Source organism: Cebus imitator, unplaced genomic scaffold, assembly GCF_001604975.1.
Source record: "Cebus imitator isolate Cc_AM_T3 unplaced genomic scaffold, Cebus_imitator-1.0 Scaffold147, whole genome shotgun sequence".
In the NCBI taxonomy this organism is placed as follows: domain Eukaryota; kingdom Metazoa; phylum Chordata; class Mammalia; order Primates; family Cebidae; genus Cebus; species Cebus imitator.
In genome coordinates this window covers 2,745,815-2,762,225 of record NW_016107462.1, presented here as the reverse complement: position 1 = coordinate 2,762,225, position 16,411 = coordinate 2,745,815, and the positions used below count along the sequence as shown (strand labels likewise).

Genomic DNA, 16,411 nt, shown 5'->3' with positions numbered 1-16,411 from the left:
CCCGCCCCTCCCCTCTTCGCCGGTCCCGCCCCTCCCCGCCCCGCCGCTAGGGCACCTGGGAAGAGGCGGAGAACAATATGGCGGATGGCGAGGAGCCGTAAGTACCGGGGCTCTGCAGACGCGCCGGGCTGGGCTGGGTTGTGAGAGAGCGCGGCGGTGGGCGGTTGCCGCCGCCACCCGGGGTCCCCCCACCCCCCGCCCCGTCCCCTCGCCCCCCCATCCCCTCGCGGCGCCCAGCGTGTAGCGTGATGCTGACCCTTCTTTTATTCTCTCTTTCTTTTAGGGAGAAGAAAAGAAGGAGAATAGAGGAGCTGCTGGCTGAGAAGTTAGTGCTGCCGGGAGGCCGGGGTCCTCTCCGGGGACCCCCGCCTCCCCCAACCCCAGGCCTAGGGGACCAGCCGCAGCGGGCCCGGGGGGCTGGGAGAGGGACACCCGGAGCGCAGGCCGCGCGGCCTCATCCCCTGACCCCCGTCCCGCAGCCCTGGGGGCCTGGCAGGCCGTTCCCGGTTTCTGCCCAGTGCGGGCGTCGGGGTCGGGCAGCACCGCCCCAGCTCCTGCAGGGGCCCTCCGGGGTACTTGACTTAAAGGTCTTGAGGAAGGACCCTTGTGCACTCCTCTTTCTCCATCCCAAATTGTCAGAGCCGTGACCCTGTGAAAAGGGAATCTACTTTAAATACACAGGAAAAGGACACAACCGTTTTGTGGCCTTTTGCAAACACTGAGACAGTAGTACTAATTGCAAACTTTTAATGATAACCCTACGTGTTAGATATTGTACTAAGCACTCCAGTCATTTTGGCAGAATAATTGGCTGTTAAAAGAGGTTGACCTCAAACAGCCTGTTTTTCCCACTTACTACACACCCTATTTCTTATCAGATGCGTAGTTCTATGCTGGTGAGACAGACTCAAAGTGTTTTCTAACCTGGCCAACGCCACATAATTTACTCCTCTCCCTGCCTGGGGAGGGAAACTTGCATTGGGTATGGTGAGTTTGTAATTTCCGTGCCAGTTCCCAGTAGCAGCTTTGGTTTTTAGGTATGTCCTTCAGACAGTTGAATTTCAACTGCGAGAGGACTGGGATGGCAAACTTAATTTCACATTCTTTCCTGCCTTTTATTTCCCTCCTCCTTTTACGTGAAATCACAGTTAAACTTTGCTTACCATATGCCATGTATCGTACTGGGTCTTCTATGTGATTACTTCTAGCCTCATGGCCGAAAGAAGTAGCTATGAACGGCCTACAGAGGAGGTTTATGGCCATTAAGAAATCTACTCAAGGTCACACTGCTGTTAATTGTGGAACCCAGCACAACTCTTGACATCAAAACCTATGGTTTTTATTGCTAGGCAATACTTCTTGGTCCCTTTTGTAAAAATTGGATATTACAAATATATTTGAAAGTAGAAAGTGTGGGGTTATAGGTGGTTAGAAAATTTAAAATAATCACAACCAAACGTGAATCTTGCACTAAGTGTAAAAGAGATGCATTTTGTAGAGGAGTCCCACCTTATTCTGTTGTGTGTTCTAAAGGGTTTCTAGATGCCTATCTGTGGCATAATTGTAACCTAAAACTTCTTGTGTTTAGTGGCAAGAAAAACCACTTCACAGTTTTAAGAGATTCTTTTAAAAATTAGGACCTCTGCCAGGTGCGGTGGCTCACTTCTGTAATCCCAGCACTTTGGGAGGCCTAGGCAGGCACATTACTTGAGCTCAGGAGTTCCAGACCAGCCTGGGCAACATGGTGAAACCCATCTCTACTAAAATACAAAAATTAGCTGGGTATGGTGGTACGTGCCTGTAGGCCCAGCTACTTGGGAGGCTGAGGCAGGGGAATCGTTTGAGCCTAGGAGGGCAAGGCTGCAGTGAGCTGCGATTGCACCACTGCTCTCCAGCCTGGACAATTCAGGCAGAGTGTCTCAAAGAAAAAAAAAAAAAGAAAAGAGAATATTAGAACCTCTCTTTCTGAGAAAAGTATGTGAAAATTCCACTCATCAAAAATGATTTTTAGATTACACCTTTCAAACTTGGAAAGGACACATAAGAAGTATTAAATTTGAAGCATCAGAATTCTGGAAGTTGACTTTTTTTCTCTATTGTATCTCATGTTTCCTAATGCAAGTGTGTTGAAGCAACAGACTGAGGAAGTTTGCAGTGATTTTTTTTTGTAAATACCAAATGTAGAGAAGTCCATTTCTAACGGATAGACCAGTATCCTAAGTTGGACCTTGGATTACGTTAGGAAACCAAAAACATGTAGACTGATTCATTTCATCCAGTGGGTGAAATAAAAATAGAAACGTGCAGTTTTTAATTTTAAATCAATTGTATAGTGGACAAGAAAAAATTTCAAAGCATAAACGTAACCACATTGAATATTTCCCTTTTTATTTAAGCAGGTGTGGTGTGGCTTACCTTTTCATTTGGGGTTACCATAGTAGTTGTAGGTGTGGTTTTTTTCATACTGATGTTTGCAGCTGAATTTACTGTGTTCTGTGCAGAATGGCTGTTGATGGTGGGTGTGGGGACACTGGAGACTGGGAAGGTCGCTGGAACCATGTAAAGAAGTTCCTCGAGCGATCTGGACCCTTCACACACCCTGATTTCGAACCGAGCACTGAAGTGAGAAACATTTATTTTTAAATAACTGCTCTAATAGTTTTATGTTTCAAAAATAATAGAATGCTTCCTTTTTAATTTGCTCTTATAATGAAAATACTAATACAATTGTTTTGTGAAACTAAATTTTTTTAAAATATGAAATTGAATATTCACAACTGATTTTGTTTGAATGACCGTTTGAGTCTTCACATTTCTCATGTATATAAGTTAAAAATTTTCAATAGAAAAATATGACCTTATGTAAAATTTTAAGTTATACTTAAAATTCTAGTTTAAAATGCTCTCTGAAACATACTCCCCTTTTGTAATACTACCGTGACAAATTAATTTTGATAGGAATATAGATGTCCTTATTTAAATTTTGAAATTTGGTTGGAATGAACACCTTAGCATTGAGTATAATTAGTTGTATGTTAAGAATTATAAGAGTACTAAATAATAGAGGCGTAGAATTTTGGACTGATAGTGTCTGACTTAAGGCAAGTGTTCAATTATATGTGACTTAACTTTTTATTACAGGGTAGGAAAAGTATGGGATATGTTTATATCCTTTTGTATTTACAAAAAGGTAATATTTTGAAATAGAAATATTGGGCTACTTCTGTAAATTAATGTGCACACTCTGGGTTTGGCCTAGTGTCTCATCTGAATAAATATCTCCTTTGATGTTGGGCAGAATTGAAAGTATTAAAAAAAAAAAAAAAAAAAGGCCGGGCGCAGTGGCTCACGCCTGTAATCCCAGCACTTTGGGAGGCCGAGGCAAGCAGATAACAAGGTCAGGAGATCAAGACCATCCTGCACAACATGATGAAACCCCATCTCTACTAAAAATACAAAATTAGCCGGGCGTGGTGGCACATGCCTGTAATCCTAGCTATTTGAGAGGCTGAGGCAGCGGTGAGCCGAGATCACGCCATTGCACTCCAGCCTAGGCAACAAAAGCAAAATGTCATCTCAAAAAAAAAATTTTTTTGATTGTTACTTCTGTTAAATGATTTTATTTTTGCTGATAAGGTATTTTCTAAGACTTGTATTTGTGTTTTCCTGTTATCTCATTTTTTGTGAGTTTCACTCACTTTATTCAAAAGGAACTATTGGCCAGGCAAGGTGGCTCATGCCTGTAATCCCAAAACTTTGGGATGCCAAGGCAGGAGGATCACTTGAGCCCAAGAGTTTCAGACCACCCTAGGCAACATAGGGAGAACCCATCTCTTAAAAAAAAAAAAATTAGCTGGGCATAGTGATACGTGTCTTTGGTTTCAGGTACTCAGGAGGCTGAGGTGGGAGGATTATTTGAGGGCATCTGCAGGTGGAGGCTGCAGGGAGCTCTGATCATGCCACTGCAGTCCAGCCTGGGTGACACAGTGAGACCCTGTCTCAAAAAGAAAAGAAAAAAAGCAGCTGTTACTCTTCTAACCTTATTTTTTTAGTCCTTTAAGCACCTTGGGTAGTGTTTAATCCTGTTTTTAAAATTTTTAAACTTACATTTTTAGGAAGTCAGTTAAATAACTGAATTTGATGTTTTCTATTCCTTTTTAAAAATTGAAAAGCAAACTAAAGATAGTTTTCCTTTTTAAAAAATAGCCTTTTAATTTCATACAATAAAAGGTAATTTAAAAACATTAGCAGCCAGACATGGTGGCTCATGCCTGTAATCCCAGGACTTTGGAAGGGCAAGGCGGGCAGATCACCTGAGGTCAGGAGTTTGAGACCAGCCTGGCCAACATGGTGAAGCTCCCGTCTCTACTAAAAATACAAAAATTAGCTGGGTGTGGTGGTTCATGCCTGTAATCCCAGCTACTCAAGAGGCTGAGGCAGGAGAATTGCTTGAACCCAGGAGGCAGAGGTTGCAGTGAGCCAAGATCACATCACTGCACTCCAGCCTGTGCGACAAGAACAAGACTCCATCTCAAAAAATAAAACTAACATTGAAACTTTCTGAACTCATTAGAGTTTGAGAATTTCTGGTTGAATAAGAATTCATACATTTAAAATAATTGATCAAATACAAAGTCTTCTCTTTATCCTAATTGCATTTTTTTCATGGAAACATCAGAAACTGTTTTAAAGTTTGTTGCTTTATTGACAGTCCTTGTGGTTATTGCCCAGCTTTTAATATGCCTTTCCATTCTTTACAGTCTCTCCAGTTCTTGTTAGATACTTGTAAAGTTCTAGTCATTGGAGCTGGCGGCTTAGGATGTGAGCTCCTGAAAAATCTGGTAATATATACACATATATATATATTTATATATATATAAAATACATATTATTTTCTTTTTTGTGATAAGTAAACCTTGCTTATCTGTCATACTAGGAAATTTCTTGTGATTGTTAATCTTTTCTCTTGAGCCTTTGTTAGATAAGTTTAGCACATCAAATTCCAGTGATTAAAATGGTGATAGAACTTTGGAATTTTTTTAACTCTAAAGCTTTCAGCTATAAAATCATTGATAGAATTTCTTATTTCAATTTTCTTCTCTGATCTTTACTAAACAAATTTTGGCGCTTCCTCTGGTGAAACGCTCCTAACCTTAGTGAAATAAATAACAAAACTGGTAATTCATATTTTAATGTATAGTTTCAAATAATTTATTATTTCTTTTGCTTCCCCAAATAACCCAGCTAGGCGGGTAAGGCATTGCTCTATTTTATATAGAGGGAGACTTTGAGGTTTAGAGATGTTGGCTGACTTGCCGAAGTTTTTCTGGATTATAGTGATGTGCCTGGAATATAATTTAGGTCATCAACTCTTAGTTCAGTGTTCTTTTTCAGTGAACCATTAGATCATTATATGACCTCATAAGACGATCATGGACTCCTAAGATTTGGGAAACCTAAACCTTTACTGAACTTATTTCCTTAAATTTGGAAATAAGTCAAGCTAAATATATAATTTGATTTAATTAATTGGTTTCTTTGACTTTTTCTAATCACAAAGTAACTTTTTATAAATCTTCATGAGTTTATTTAACAAAAATGAGTAGAGAGAGAATTGGCTTAGAGTTGTATGCTAGGCTTCTCATTGCTGTGTAGAAAAGTGGAAATGCTGGAAGAGACTTTTTAGAAAATAAGGCAGGTCACAGCCAGATGTAGTACCCAAATAATTGGCCAAAGGGGTTAAAGGTTAAATATAAACCTAGCCACATTAATTTTGCTAAAACACTAATGTCACTTGAGTGAAGTTGTAAAACCTTAAATATATTTCACTGTATTTAATGCCTTCCTGGGTTCTATGGGGATTATATGTCATCATGGTCTCTGTCTTCAGTGAATCTGAAATTTCAATGGGGAGATAAATCTCTCATGAAATAAATAGCAGTATGTATGATGTACACTGTGATAGGATGCCAAAATGACAGTACCTTATCAAACATAAACACTCTAGCAGTGTGAGAACCAAAGACTTATAGAAGGAAAGGGCTTATGGAGGATGGGCATTGGTTTTTGTTAGGTATTATAAATGTACAAGTTACCTAAAGCTTATTAAATTTTGAAGCCATTATTTGCAAATGTGATTCTTACTAATTTTAAGTGTAAAATAATTGAAGATTAGATCTGAAGATTAGTCACCAAGCAACTTTAAGGAGTGGCTCTGTTATTTATTGCATTATAATAACCCTTTACACAAAAGAAGAAAACTAAGGGTTTTCAATCATTATTTTGCTTATTTAATTCATTGTAAGCCTCCCAAAGGCTCATTCTAACCGAAAAAGAATATGATACTACTATTGGTTGAGCAAGGATTTATTGAGCTTCCTCCCCCATATGCCAAGCACCATTTTAGATGCTAAAGATACAGTATTGAACAAATACAGAGAGGGTTTGCGTTTGTGGGGCTCACATTTTAGTTGAATGAAGAAGTAAGTATATAGTATGTCAAAGGATGTGAAGGGAAAGGGTTTACAAAAAGGTGCCATTTGAGTACCAAGGTGAGCAAATGAGCCATACAGATATCTGTAGGAAGAACATTCTTGTTAGAGAGAATAGCAGGTACAAAGATGTGAAGTGGAGCATTCCTGTTTGTTCAAGGACTGCAAGGAGGCCATTATGGCCAAAGCAGAAGTGGGTCGTGGGAGCATATTTGGAGAGCATATCAGAGAGATAATGGGAGATGGAGAGGCTTGGAATGAATATCACACAAGAACTTGGAGATTACTGTAGGTGCTCTGGTTTTACTCTGAGTCATGAAGTAATTGTAGAGAGTTATGCAATGAGAGACTTGACTGACTTTTCACCTAGATCACTGAGGCTGATGCATTGAGAATAGACTAAGGGAAAAGCAGGGCGGGGGAAGAAAGAGAGAGACTAATTAGAAGAATATTACAGTCCTCTAGGCAAGAGACAACGGTGACTTGGAACAGGATGGTAGCATTGGAGGTGGTGACAGGTGGTTGGATTATGGATATGTTTTGAAGATGGAATCAACAGGTTTAGCTGATGGATTGGTGGTGTGCTATGAGAGAAAGAGAGGAATCAGGGATGATACAACAAGGGTTTTAGCCTGAGGGAGGACCTGGAAAGATGGAGTTACTGCAATGAGGAAGATCTGGAAAAGAACATTTGGTTGTAGTGGTGAGCAAGGGTGCTCAAGTTTTATTTTGGAAACTATTGAGTCTGAGATGTCTGCTAGATGGTCTGAGATCACCAGAACCAAGCACAAGGCTGCTCCGAATTCTGGCCGGTAAAGTAGGAAGAAAACTGAATGAACTGGAAACCAGTTTTTAAAAAGTGTTCAAACTCTCATGAGTGTGGTGACCAAATGGAGAACAAGTGACCCACCCCGCCTGATACCTCAGAATGGTAAGGTTAGATAGACTGAGAATTGGTCATTGGAGTTAGCAGCATGGAGGTTATTGCTGACCTTGACAAGGGCAGTTTCTGTGGAGTGGTTGGGATTGAAGTTTGAGAATAGTCAAAAAGCACACCTATGGATAAGTCTTGAAGATCTCTTGGTATAAGGGAGACAGAAAAATGGAGAAATTATTGTCAAGTTATTTGATCATCTAAGTAAACTGACCAAGACCAGAAAAGCGTAATTAATTATTGAGACTTTTTTTTTTAAGTTTTTTTTGCATCTGCTGGTAAATTTGAATGTGATTATAAGAATGCATGGCATTATTATTGAAACCTAACAGGTTTTTTGTTTTTTGCCTTTCCTTTTTAAATTGCTTGCTCTTGACTCAGTATCTTTTAAGATACTTCTTTTACATATACAGTCTATCTATGTGTGTGTTTTTATAATACATGTCTTATAATAGTTACCATTTCTGAATTGTGGCATGCTTAATGTTAAGTAAACTAAGATAAAGCTTGTAGGAATTGCTTTTAACAATATTAAAAAAAAATAGCAAGTATAGTAAAATTAAAGTATGCATCAGTAGCAGCAAAGCAACAAATTTTACAAATGTGTTTATGGGATTATATATATATGTAAAACAGTTTTAATCTGTAGAAATTTTGAGTTGTTGTCTTTTGATTATAGACTATTTGAAACTGATTGGTGGTACGCTTTTGACCTGTTAAAGAACTCTGAATTTTATATACCTTGCAAGACTTTTTCAGCCATTGAATACAATTATGCAGAATTTATTACTGAGACTTTGTAGACTTAAGACTACATTGAAAACAAATATTATATTTTTAAATGTGAGGAAACTTCTGCTTAATTGGATTGTTTTTATTCCCACAGGCCTTGTCTGGTTTTAGACAGATTCATGTTATAGATATGGACACTATAGATGTTTCCAATCTAAATAGGCAGTTTTTATTTAGGTAAGTTTAATATCTTAGTGGTTTTCTTTTTTTAAGCTCTGATAATCATTTATACATTGCAGTTTAATAATTTTTAAAAATGACTGAGAGGATAATACTAATTTTATTTTAAAAAACAAAACTACTGCTCCCATTTTAGGTAAAGTTTTGCAAGAAACTTTTGGGCATCTTGGTAATAGTAGTTATGTAAGCAGACACATGTTTTTGTTTTTTCAAAGAAGTCTCCTTCCAAAGGTTTATGTGATTTCGGGGAATATCCTCAGGTTAACTGTGCACTGAAGAAAGGAAAGAATGGTAGCTTTTCCTCCAGTTGATGTCAGTAGAAAATAGTGGCTGGAGTTTTAGGCCCTAGTGAGACATCAGCGGGGATTTGTGAGTCAAGGTTTGAGTGGTGACTGCAGCAATGAAATTGTGAAGGAGTTTGAGCTTTCTCTACAAGTAGAAAGAAAATAGAAAGTCAAGGAGCGAAAAACCGGAACCACTTGGAATGGAACAAAGAGGGATAGTTACCTTAGGCATATATGGAATACAGAAAGCATCAAGGAGTGGTTTGTTAAAGATGAGTTTAAGAACAGAAGTAGAGGCCAGGCATGGTGGCTCACACCTGTAATCCCAACACTTTGGGAGGCTGAGGCAAGAGATTGCTTGAACCTAAGAGATCCAGCCTGGGCAACAAAGGGAGACCTCCTCTCTACAAAAAAAGGAAAACAAATTAGCCAGGTATTGTGGTATGCCCCTGTGGTCCCAGCTGCATGGGAAGCTAAGGTAGGAGGATCATTTGAGCCCAGCATCTCGAGGCTGCAGTGAGCCGTGTTCATGCCACTGCACTCTAGCCTGGGCAGCAGAGCGAGACCCTGTCTCAAAAAAAAATTAATAATAATAAAAAAAAAAAAAAAAAAAAAAAAACTTAAATAGGCCATGTATCCAGACATGAAGAAATGTTCATTCATGAATTTAGTATGTAATATTGAGGGGTTTGAGTGGCTTAGGCAAAAGTGTGTATTTGTTAGTCAAAGGATACAGATACAGAGAGATAAAGACTTTTTTCCTCTCTCTAGTTAGTAAGGTAAGTTTGTGTCGTTACCGACAGTGCTCAAATTGTCCTGGTTATATAGGATAAAGTTCAGCTAGCAAAAAAGGCAACATTATGTTTTTGGATAGGCATAAAACTTGTACATTACCTTTGTGGAAAAACTTAATGAGACTGAAGGATGGATTAAACTACGTCAAGTTAATGAAATGTTGTAATTGCAGTGTGACCTTTATGTTTTAATTTTTAAGCTTTATTTTTTGTGTATTTTTTAACCCTTGAAATTTCTCTTCCCTATAGCAAAGTTTGTGGGCCCTTTCCAGCCTGTCAAATTTTGAGTTGTGAATGCTTTGAAAAAGATACCACTGAATTGATTGGTTATTGATACAGGCCATGCCCTTTAATTTGTAGCTAAAATGATTGAAGGTAATGATATGTACCAAGCACTTCTAAACTGTCTATATAATTTCATTTAATCTCAGTGACCTCAGGGTAGATGCTTGTGTTCAAGGTTAATTAGTTTGGGCAGGGTGTCCTGCAAGGATGAGGTGTGTGAAAGGCCATTTTATTGAGGTGGAGCAATTTGATCCCTCATCCTGAAATGCTAAATTAACAAACTGTTCCCAGAAACCATCTAGGAGTTCTTTTGTTTGGGATCTACTGTGAAAGCACATAGAATATATTACTTAAAAGAATCTTAGAAGTCTACTTTGTCCCTTGTATATTCCTAAAGAGCTTCCTGTGTGCAGTCATTGAATGTAATACTGAAGTTCTCTGATTTATAACAGTCTTTTCTATGTAAGTTAGTACAATGTGAAGATAAAACATTTACCAAAAATTTTGAATCAAAAAAGAACAATACTGTATTGGAGAGCAGAAAAATTGGCCAGGCGTGGTGGCTCACGCCTATAATCACAGCACTTTGCGAGCATGAGGTGGGTGAATCACTTGAGGCCAGGAGTCCAAGACCAGGCTGGCCAACATGGTGAAACACCATGTCTACTAAAAATACAAAAATTAGCCAGGCCTGGTGGCTCATACCAGTAGTCCTAGCTATACTTGGGTAGCTGAGACAGGAGAATGCTTGAACCCGGGAGACCGAGGTTGCAGTGAGCTGAGATTGCGCCACTGCACTCCAAAAACATTGACTTGCTAAACTGTTTTTCTTTGAAATTCCAGATTTTTTCTAATAAGCATACTTGATTTATTATTTTCATTTATTCATTCATTTCTTTATTTATTTATTTAGAGACAGAGTCTCACTTCTTCGTCCAGGCTGGAGTGCAATGGTGCGATCTTGGCTCACTGCAACCTCAGCTTCCTGGGTTCAAGCAATTCTCCTGCCTCAACCTCCCTGGTAGCTGGGATTACAGGCATGTGCCACCACGCCCAGCCAATTTTTGTATTTTTAGTAGAGATGGGGTTTCACTATTATAGACGGGCAGGCTGGTCTTGAACTCCTAACCTCTAGTGATCCACCCACCTCAGCCTCCCAAAGTGCTGGGATTACAGGCATGAGCCACCGTGCCTAGCCTATTTCCGTTTATTTTAAAAGCATTTACTCTGCGCTAGATATGAAGGAATATGAAGAGAGTAAGAACATGGTCACTTTCATCCAGATAATAGTCTAGTGGGTATGATAGACATGTGTATAACAAACAAATATGTTATGAAAAAAGTAATATTGTTCTTATTATGTACATGGAGTGATTTCTCTAAGAAGAATATGGAAATATTAGGAAAGAAAATACCATTTGTACAGAATTTAGAGGAGGGAATTCATATCCTTTCCTGTCTATATGTGTGGTAACTGTCAAAAAGAGTGACCTTTTGAGGCTTTATATATTCAACTTCTTTAAAGTCATGTAACATTTATAATTTTAGCTGACACTTTTGGAATTATTCTTCTTTAAAAACATGGTTACAGCTTCTTTTCTTTTTCATTTTATATAATGTCCAGTGAGATTTTTTTTTCTTTCATTTTTTCATGCAGCTTCTTAAGAGACACAGAGTGTGCTACTTAATCAGCACAGAGGAAGAAGGGATAAATGACTGTTCTTGCATCCCAAGGATTAATCTTACTGTGTTTGTTTTAGCCAAGACATGCAGAGTCACTAACATCATGAGTTTGTGAGCTCTGAGAGTGGGATAATTTTTTATAGTGGGAAGTGGCCAGGAAATATAGCATTATTATGCTTTATCTGAGAGGAAGAACACTGTTCAGATTTTCACTTAATTAAATACTTAATTAGACTTGTCATGTTAATTTGGACCATCAGCAAGCATTGACATTTAAGGTTAAATGACTGTTTACTAAAAGTTATTACTGAAATCCAAACACTTAGGCAAAAATATTCCTTCTAAACATCCTGTAAATAAACTCACTGTGACTTTATATTTGAAAGTAAATTGTGTAGATCCTGTAGATTTATAATATGAATTATAATTTAAATATAATTTTTCCTGTAGGCCTAAAGATGTTGGAAGACCTAAGGCTGAAGTTGCTGCAGAATTTCTAAATGACAGAGTTCCTAATTGCAATGTAGTTCCGTATCCTTTTGAGAAAAAGAAAATTACTTAATTTTTAAAAGCTTTTTTCCTTTATTATAGAAGAGATATGTAACAGAGAATACAGATAAGCAAGAGGGCAAAAAATCAGCAGCAGTAACTTTGTTACTGAGATAACTGCTGGTAGCATTTTGCTTTCTATTCATCCAGTCTTTTCTTTATGGTTATATAAATATTTTTTGGCCCTGATTTTTAACTTAAGTTTATAAAGCCTGTTTTATCATCTACTTTTTTTGCATTATTGCCGTTAATTTCAGTATCAATTACATATCTCCTTTACTAGACTGTAAATTCCTAGGCTGAATCCAATTGATCTTTGTTTCCTTATAGTAGCAGACAGAGTACACAGTCAATATAGTATTAGTCAAATGGAAGGTACATCAGAGTAAATTTATTTTTACAAGGAATATGTTTTTAAAAAGGAGTATTTACACTGTAGTTTGATTTTAGATCTGGAGAACCTGTGGTATTTTATAGAAAGTCAGGAGATGTGATTTCTATGTAGAAAGTTCCACAGAATACAAAATCAACATACCATTGAACTTGTGAAAACTGTAACTTAAAATACAATGCCATTTACAGCTACTTACAAAGAAAAATAAATACTTAGATGTAAACTAACAAGATAAATATGAGATTTATATAGTGAAAAACTACAAAATGCTGATGAAAGAAAAGAAAATCTAAAATGCAGAGATAGTCCATCTTCAAAGACTGGAAGATTAAATGTAGTAAAGATGTCATTTCTTCCTAAATTTGTATACATATATACCGTAGTTTCTATTAAAATCCCAGCAAAATTGTTGATATAAACAAGCTTCTTCTAAAATTTATATAAAAAGGCAAAGGAATACCTACTACAATTCTGAAAAAGAATAAAGTGGGAGGAATCACTATCCAAATTCTAGACTTACTATATAGCTATAGTAATCAAGACTCAGTGATATTGTCAGAGGGATACATAGATGACTAGAATAGAATAGGGAAGCCAGAAATAGCCACATGTAAGTATGGCCAATTTGTTTTTGGTAAAGTGCAAGACAGTTCAATGGAAGAATCATAGTCTTCAACAAATTGTACTGGAGCAATTCCATATCCATAGGCAATACGATGAATTTTGACCTAAACATCTTATACAAAATTAACTCAAAATGGATTGTAGGTGTAAATATAAAATGTAAAATGGGCCAGGCATGGTGGCTTATACCTGTAATGATAGCACTTTGGGAGACCGAGGTGGGTGGATCACTTGAGGTTAGGAGTTCAAGATCAGCCTCACCAAGATGGTGAAACCCACCTCTACTAAGAATACAAAAATTAGCTGGGTGTGGTGGTGTGTGCCTGTAATTCCAGCTATTTGGGAGGCTGAGGTGGTACAGATCACTGAGGCAGCAGTGAGCTTTTATCATGCCACTACCGAGTACTGGCTGCTTGGGAGGCTAAGGTGGGAGGATCACTAGAGACTAGCAATTTGAGGCTATAGTGGGCTATGGTCATAAACTGTGAATAGCCACTGCATTCCAGCCTGGGCAATGTATTGAGACGTCATCTCTAAAAAAATAATTTTTTGTGAAAGCATGACCCATAAAAGGAAAAAAAATTGATATATTGGACTTCATCAAAATTAAAAACTGGCTGTATGAAAGACCCTCCTAAGGGGATGAAGACAAGCTACAGACTGGAGAAAATACTTGTAAAGCATCAGACAGAGGACTTATATCTAGAATATATAATGAACTCTTAAAACTCAATAGTAAAAAAAAATTAAATTAGGAAATAGACAAAAGATAGGAAGAGATATTTTACTAAAAAGGATGACAAAAAACAGATGAAAGGATGTTTCATATCAAAGAAAGACCACCATGAGAGACTGTTACACATCTATTAAAAAAAAAAAAAGCCAGTCTCAAAAGGTCATATACTACATGATTCTATTTATATAATATTCTTGGAATTACAGAATTATAGTAGCGGAAGGATCACTTGAGCCCGGTTGTTCAAAACCAGCCTAGACAACATATGAGACCCTGTTTCTGTAAAAACTCAAAAAATTAGCCAGGCATGGGGGCACATGCCTGTGGTCCCAGCTGGTTAGGAGGCTGAGGTAGGAGTATCAGGTAAGCCTGGGAGGTGGAGGCCGCAGTGAGCTTTGATTGTACCACTACACTCCAGCCTGGGTGACAGAGTGAGACCCTGTCTCAGAAAAAAAAAAAAAAAAAAAACAGATGGAGCACAGATTAGTGGTTAGCAGGGATTAGGCATGGAGGTGAGGATTGGTGTGACGATGACTATGAAGACATAGCAAGAGAGAGATTTTTGTTGTGTTACAGTAGTTGTGTGTGTTGCCTGGGGTGGTGATTACACAGATCTATGTGTGTTTAAATTACAGAACTATAAACAGACATTGTACCACTGTTCTGTTCATGGTTTTGGTACTGTACTATAGTTACTTAAGATGTATCTGGGAAAGGTACATGGTACTCACCTATATTATCTATGCAACTTACTGTGAATCTATATTATTTCAAAATAAAGAACTTAAAAATGCAAATACAGGCCCCTGTAGGGAAAAAGGGAGAATTGATTTGTGTGGGGTGGGTGTTGGTGAGTGGGGAACACTCAGTTTGTCTATCCCCATTATGTGGGTCTGGGAAACTTTGGGTATTTTATAGATATCCAGATTAGATTTCTTGGTCTGGCTCTTGATTCCCCTATTGCCATTCCTCCAATGTTTGCATTGTTTGTTTTTTGACCTCTTTCTAGCTGTAGCTTGAGTCTCCTGCTTGCCTACCATTCAGAGGGAATAGAGGTCTGAATGGCTGAGGGCTAGCATTGAAACTATGTTCATAGCTTTATTTATAGGCAAAAATTAAAAATGTAGAGGAGGCATGTATTGTCCTGTTTTTCCCTATATTGCTTTTAAAAAATGTATGGTGGACTGTTTATCTTAACTTTAGAGAAGTAGCACAATTTATAAATTGTTAAACACAATTGCTCCATTCATTAGAAAAAATAAAACAATTTTTTTGCACACATGTGCTATTAAAATGTTAAATGCTATATTGACACACCCACAGTCAATTTTGAATGGAGTTTCCTTTGCAGCGCCCAGGGATGGGAAGACTGGTAATAGAGTTTGAAAACTGAGTTAAATGAGAAAGGTAGAAAAAATTTGCACTTTGTCTCCTCCCCACAAAAAAAAAAAAAAAAAAAAGAAAAAAAAGGTAAAATCTTTACCAACTGAAAAAGCTATTTAAATTTTCTATATGTTAAAAACAAAATGAGTTTTACAGTAACTTAAAATCACTTAGCAAAATAGGAACTATAATGTGCATCTTTCCTTCACTAAAACATTTATTGCATCTCTTCTTAGTGCTGATGATTGAGGACACACACATTCTGCTTTCCCGGGGCTTATGTTTTTATATGAAAACTAAAGTAAAGTAGAAAGTGTACCTCCCACCAAGAGCATAAATATAATGACATGGGGGTTTAGGAATGAGAAAAAGTGAGTAGTTAGGAGAAGAATGACAGAAAAGTTTTGTCAGAAAGGAGAGTTGTGTTCATTTAGTCAGATTCTTTGAATTCCACTGATGTGAACATTGATTACTTATTTATTGTTTTAAATATACACAGAATGTATTCCTTATGGCATTGTTCAATTCATTTTAGAAATTAAAACTTAGCTGTTTAAGCTCCTTTACTTATATTCAGACATTTCAACAAGATTCAAGATTTTAACGACACTTTCTATCGACGTAAGTTTTTTTACTTGAAATTAAATTCTCACTAGATCCTTAGAATTTTTTAGTTGGTAGTTATTTGAATATTGCTAGCTATTTGAAGGCTGTTTCTTCACTTGCTTTCCTCTCTCACTATTGGCTTTCAGTAAGGTTGCTGATAGGCTGAAAAGAGAATGCTGCTGTTGTAGCTGACACCACTAGCTACAATTTTCTATGCTGACCTGAATAAGAGTTAAGGAATAGGAGCTCTGAGACTGTATGTGGGATTACAATAAAAAGTGTTTGTGGTTTTTTTGTTCATTTCTTAGAAAGTGCAAATTATTTTATTCAGCTGCTTTTTTTTTTTTTTTTTAAATTAGTAAACTTTATTTTTTAGGGCAGTTTTATGTTCACAACAAAGTTGGGCAGAAAATTGTTTTAACTTGAGTTCTCATAGAGTTCCGTGTTCCCTCAAACACACAACCTTCCTAATCAGCATCCTGCACCAGAGTGGTACATTTGTTGAAATTGATGAATCTACATTGAAAAATCATCATGTGGCCGGGTGCGGTGGCTCAAGCCTGTAATCCCAGCACTCTGGGAGGCCGAGGCGGGTGGATCACAAGGTCAAGAGATCGAGACCATCCTGGTCAACATGGTGAAACCCCGTCTCTACTAAAAATACAAAAAATTAGCT

General features: G+C 37.6%; 1 protein-coding gene across 4 annotated transcripts in view; it reads left to right on the top strand.

The window, feature by feature from the left end:
• The first annotated feature begins 9 nt into the window (after positions 1-9).
• Positions 10-16,411, top strand: part of UBA3 (ubiquitin like modifier activating enzyme 3) — a 25,569-nt gene continuing 9,167 nt past the window's right edge. The window contains exons 1-8 of one of the 4 annotated variants that reach the window (XM_017542778.2): positions 27-97; positions 284-325; positions 2,502-2,622; positions 4,761-4,841; positions 8,312-8,394; positions 11,894-11,974; positions 15,707-15,750; positions 15,794-15,798. In XM_017542778.2, the coding sequence (XP_017398267.1) occupies positions 78-97; positions 284-325; positions 2,502-2,622; positions 4,761-4,841; positions 8,312-8,394; positions 11,894-11,974; positions 15,707-15,750; positions 15,794-15,798 (477 nt within the window). In that variant the 5' untranslated portion in view covers positions 27-77. Of the gene's footprint in view, positions 98-283; positions 326-2,501; positions 2,623-4,760; positions 4,842-8,311; positions 8,395-11,893; positions 11,975-15,706; positions 15,751-15,793; positions 15,799-16,411 lie in introns of all 4 variants that reach the window. The other 3 variants (XM_017542779.2, XM_017542780.2, XM_017542781.2) reach the window with 3 other exon arrangements.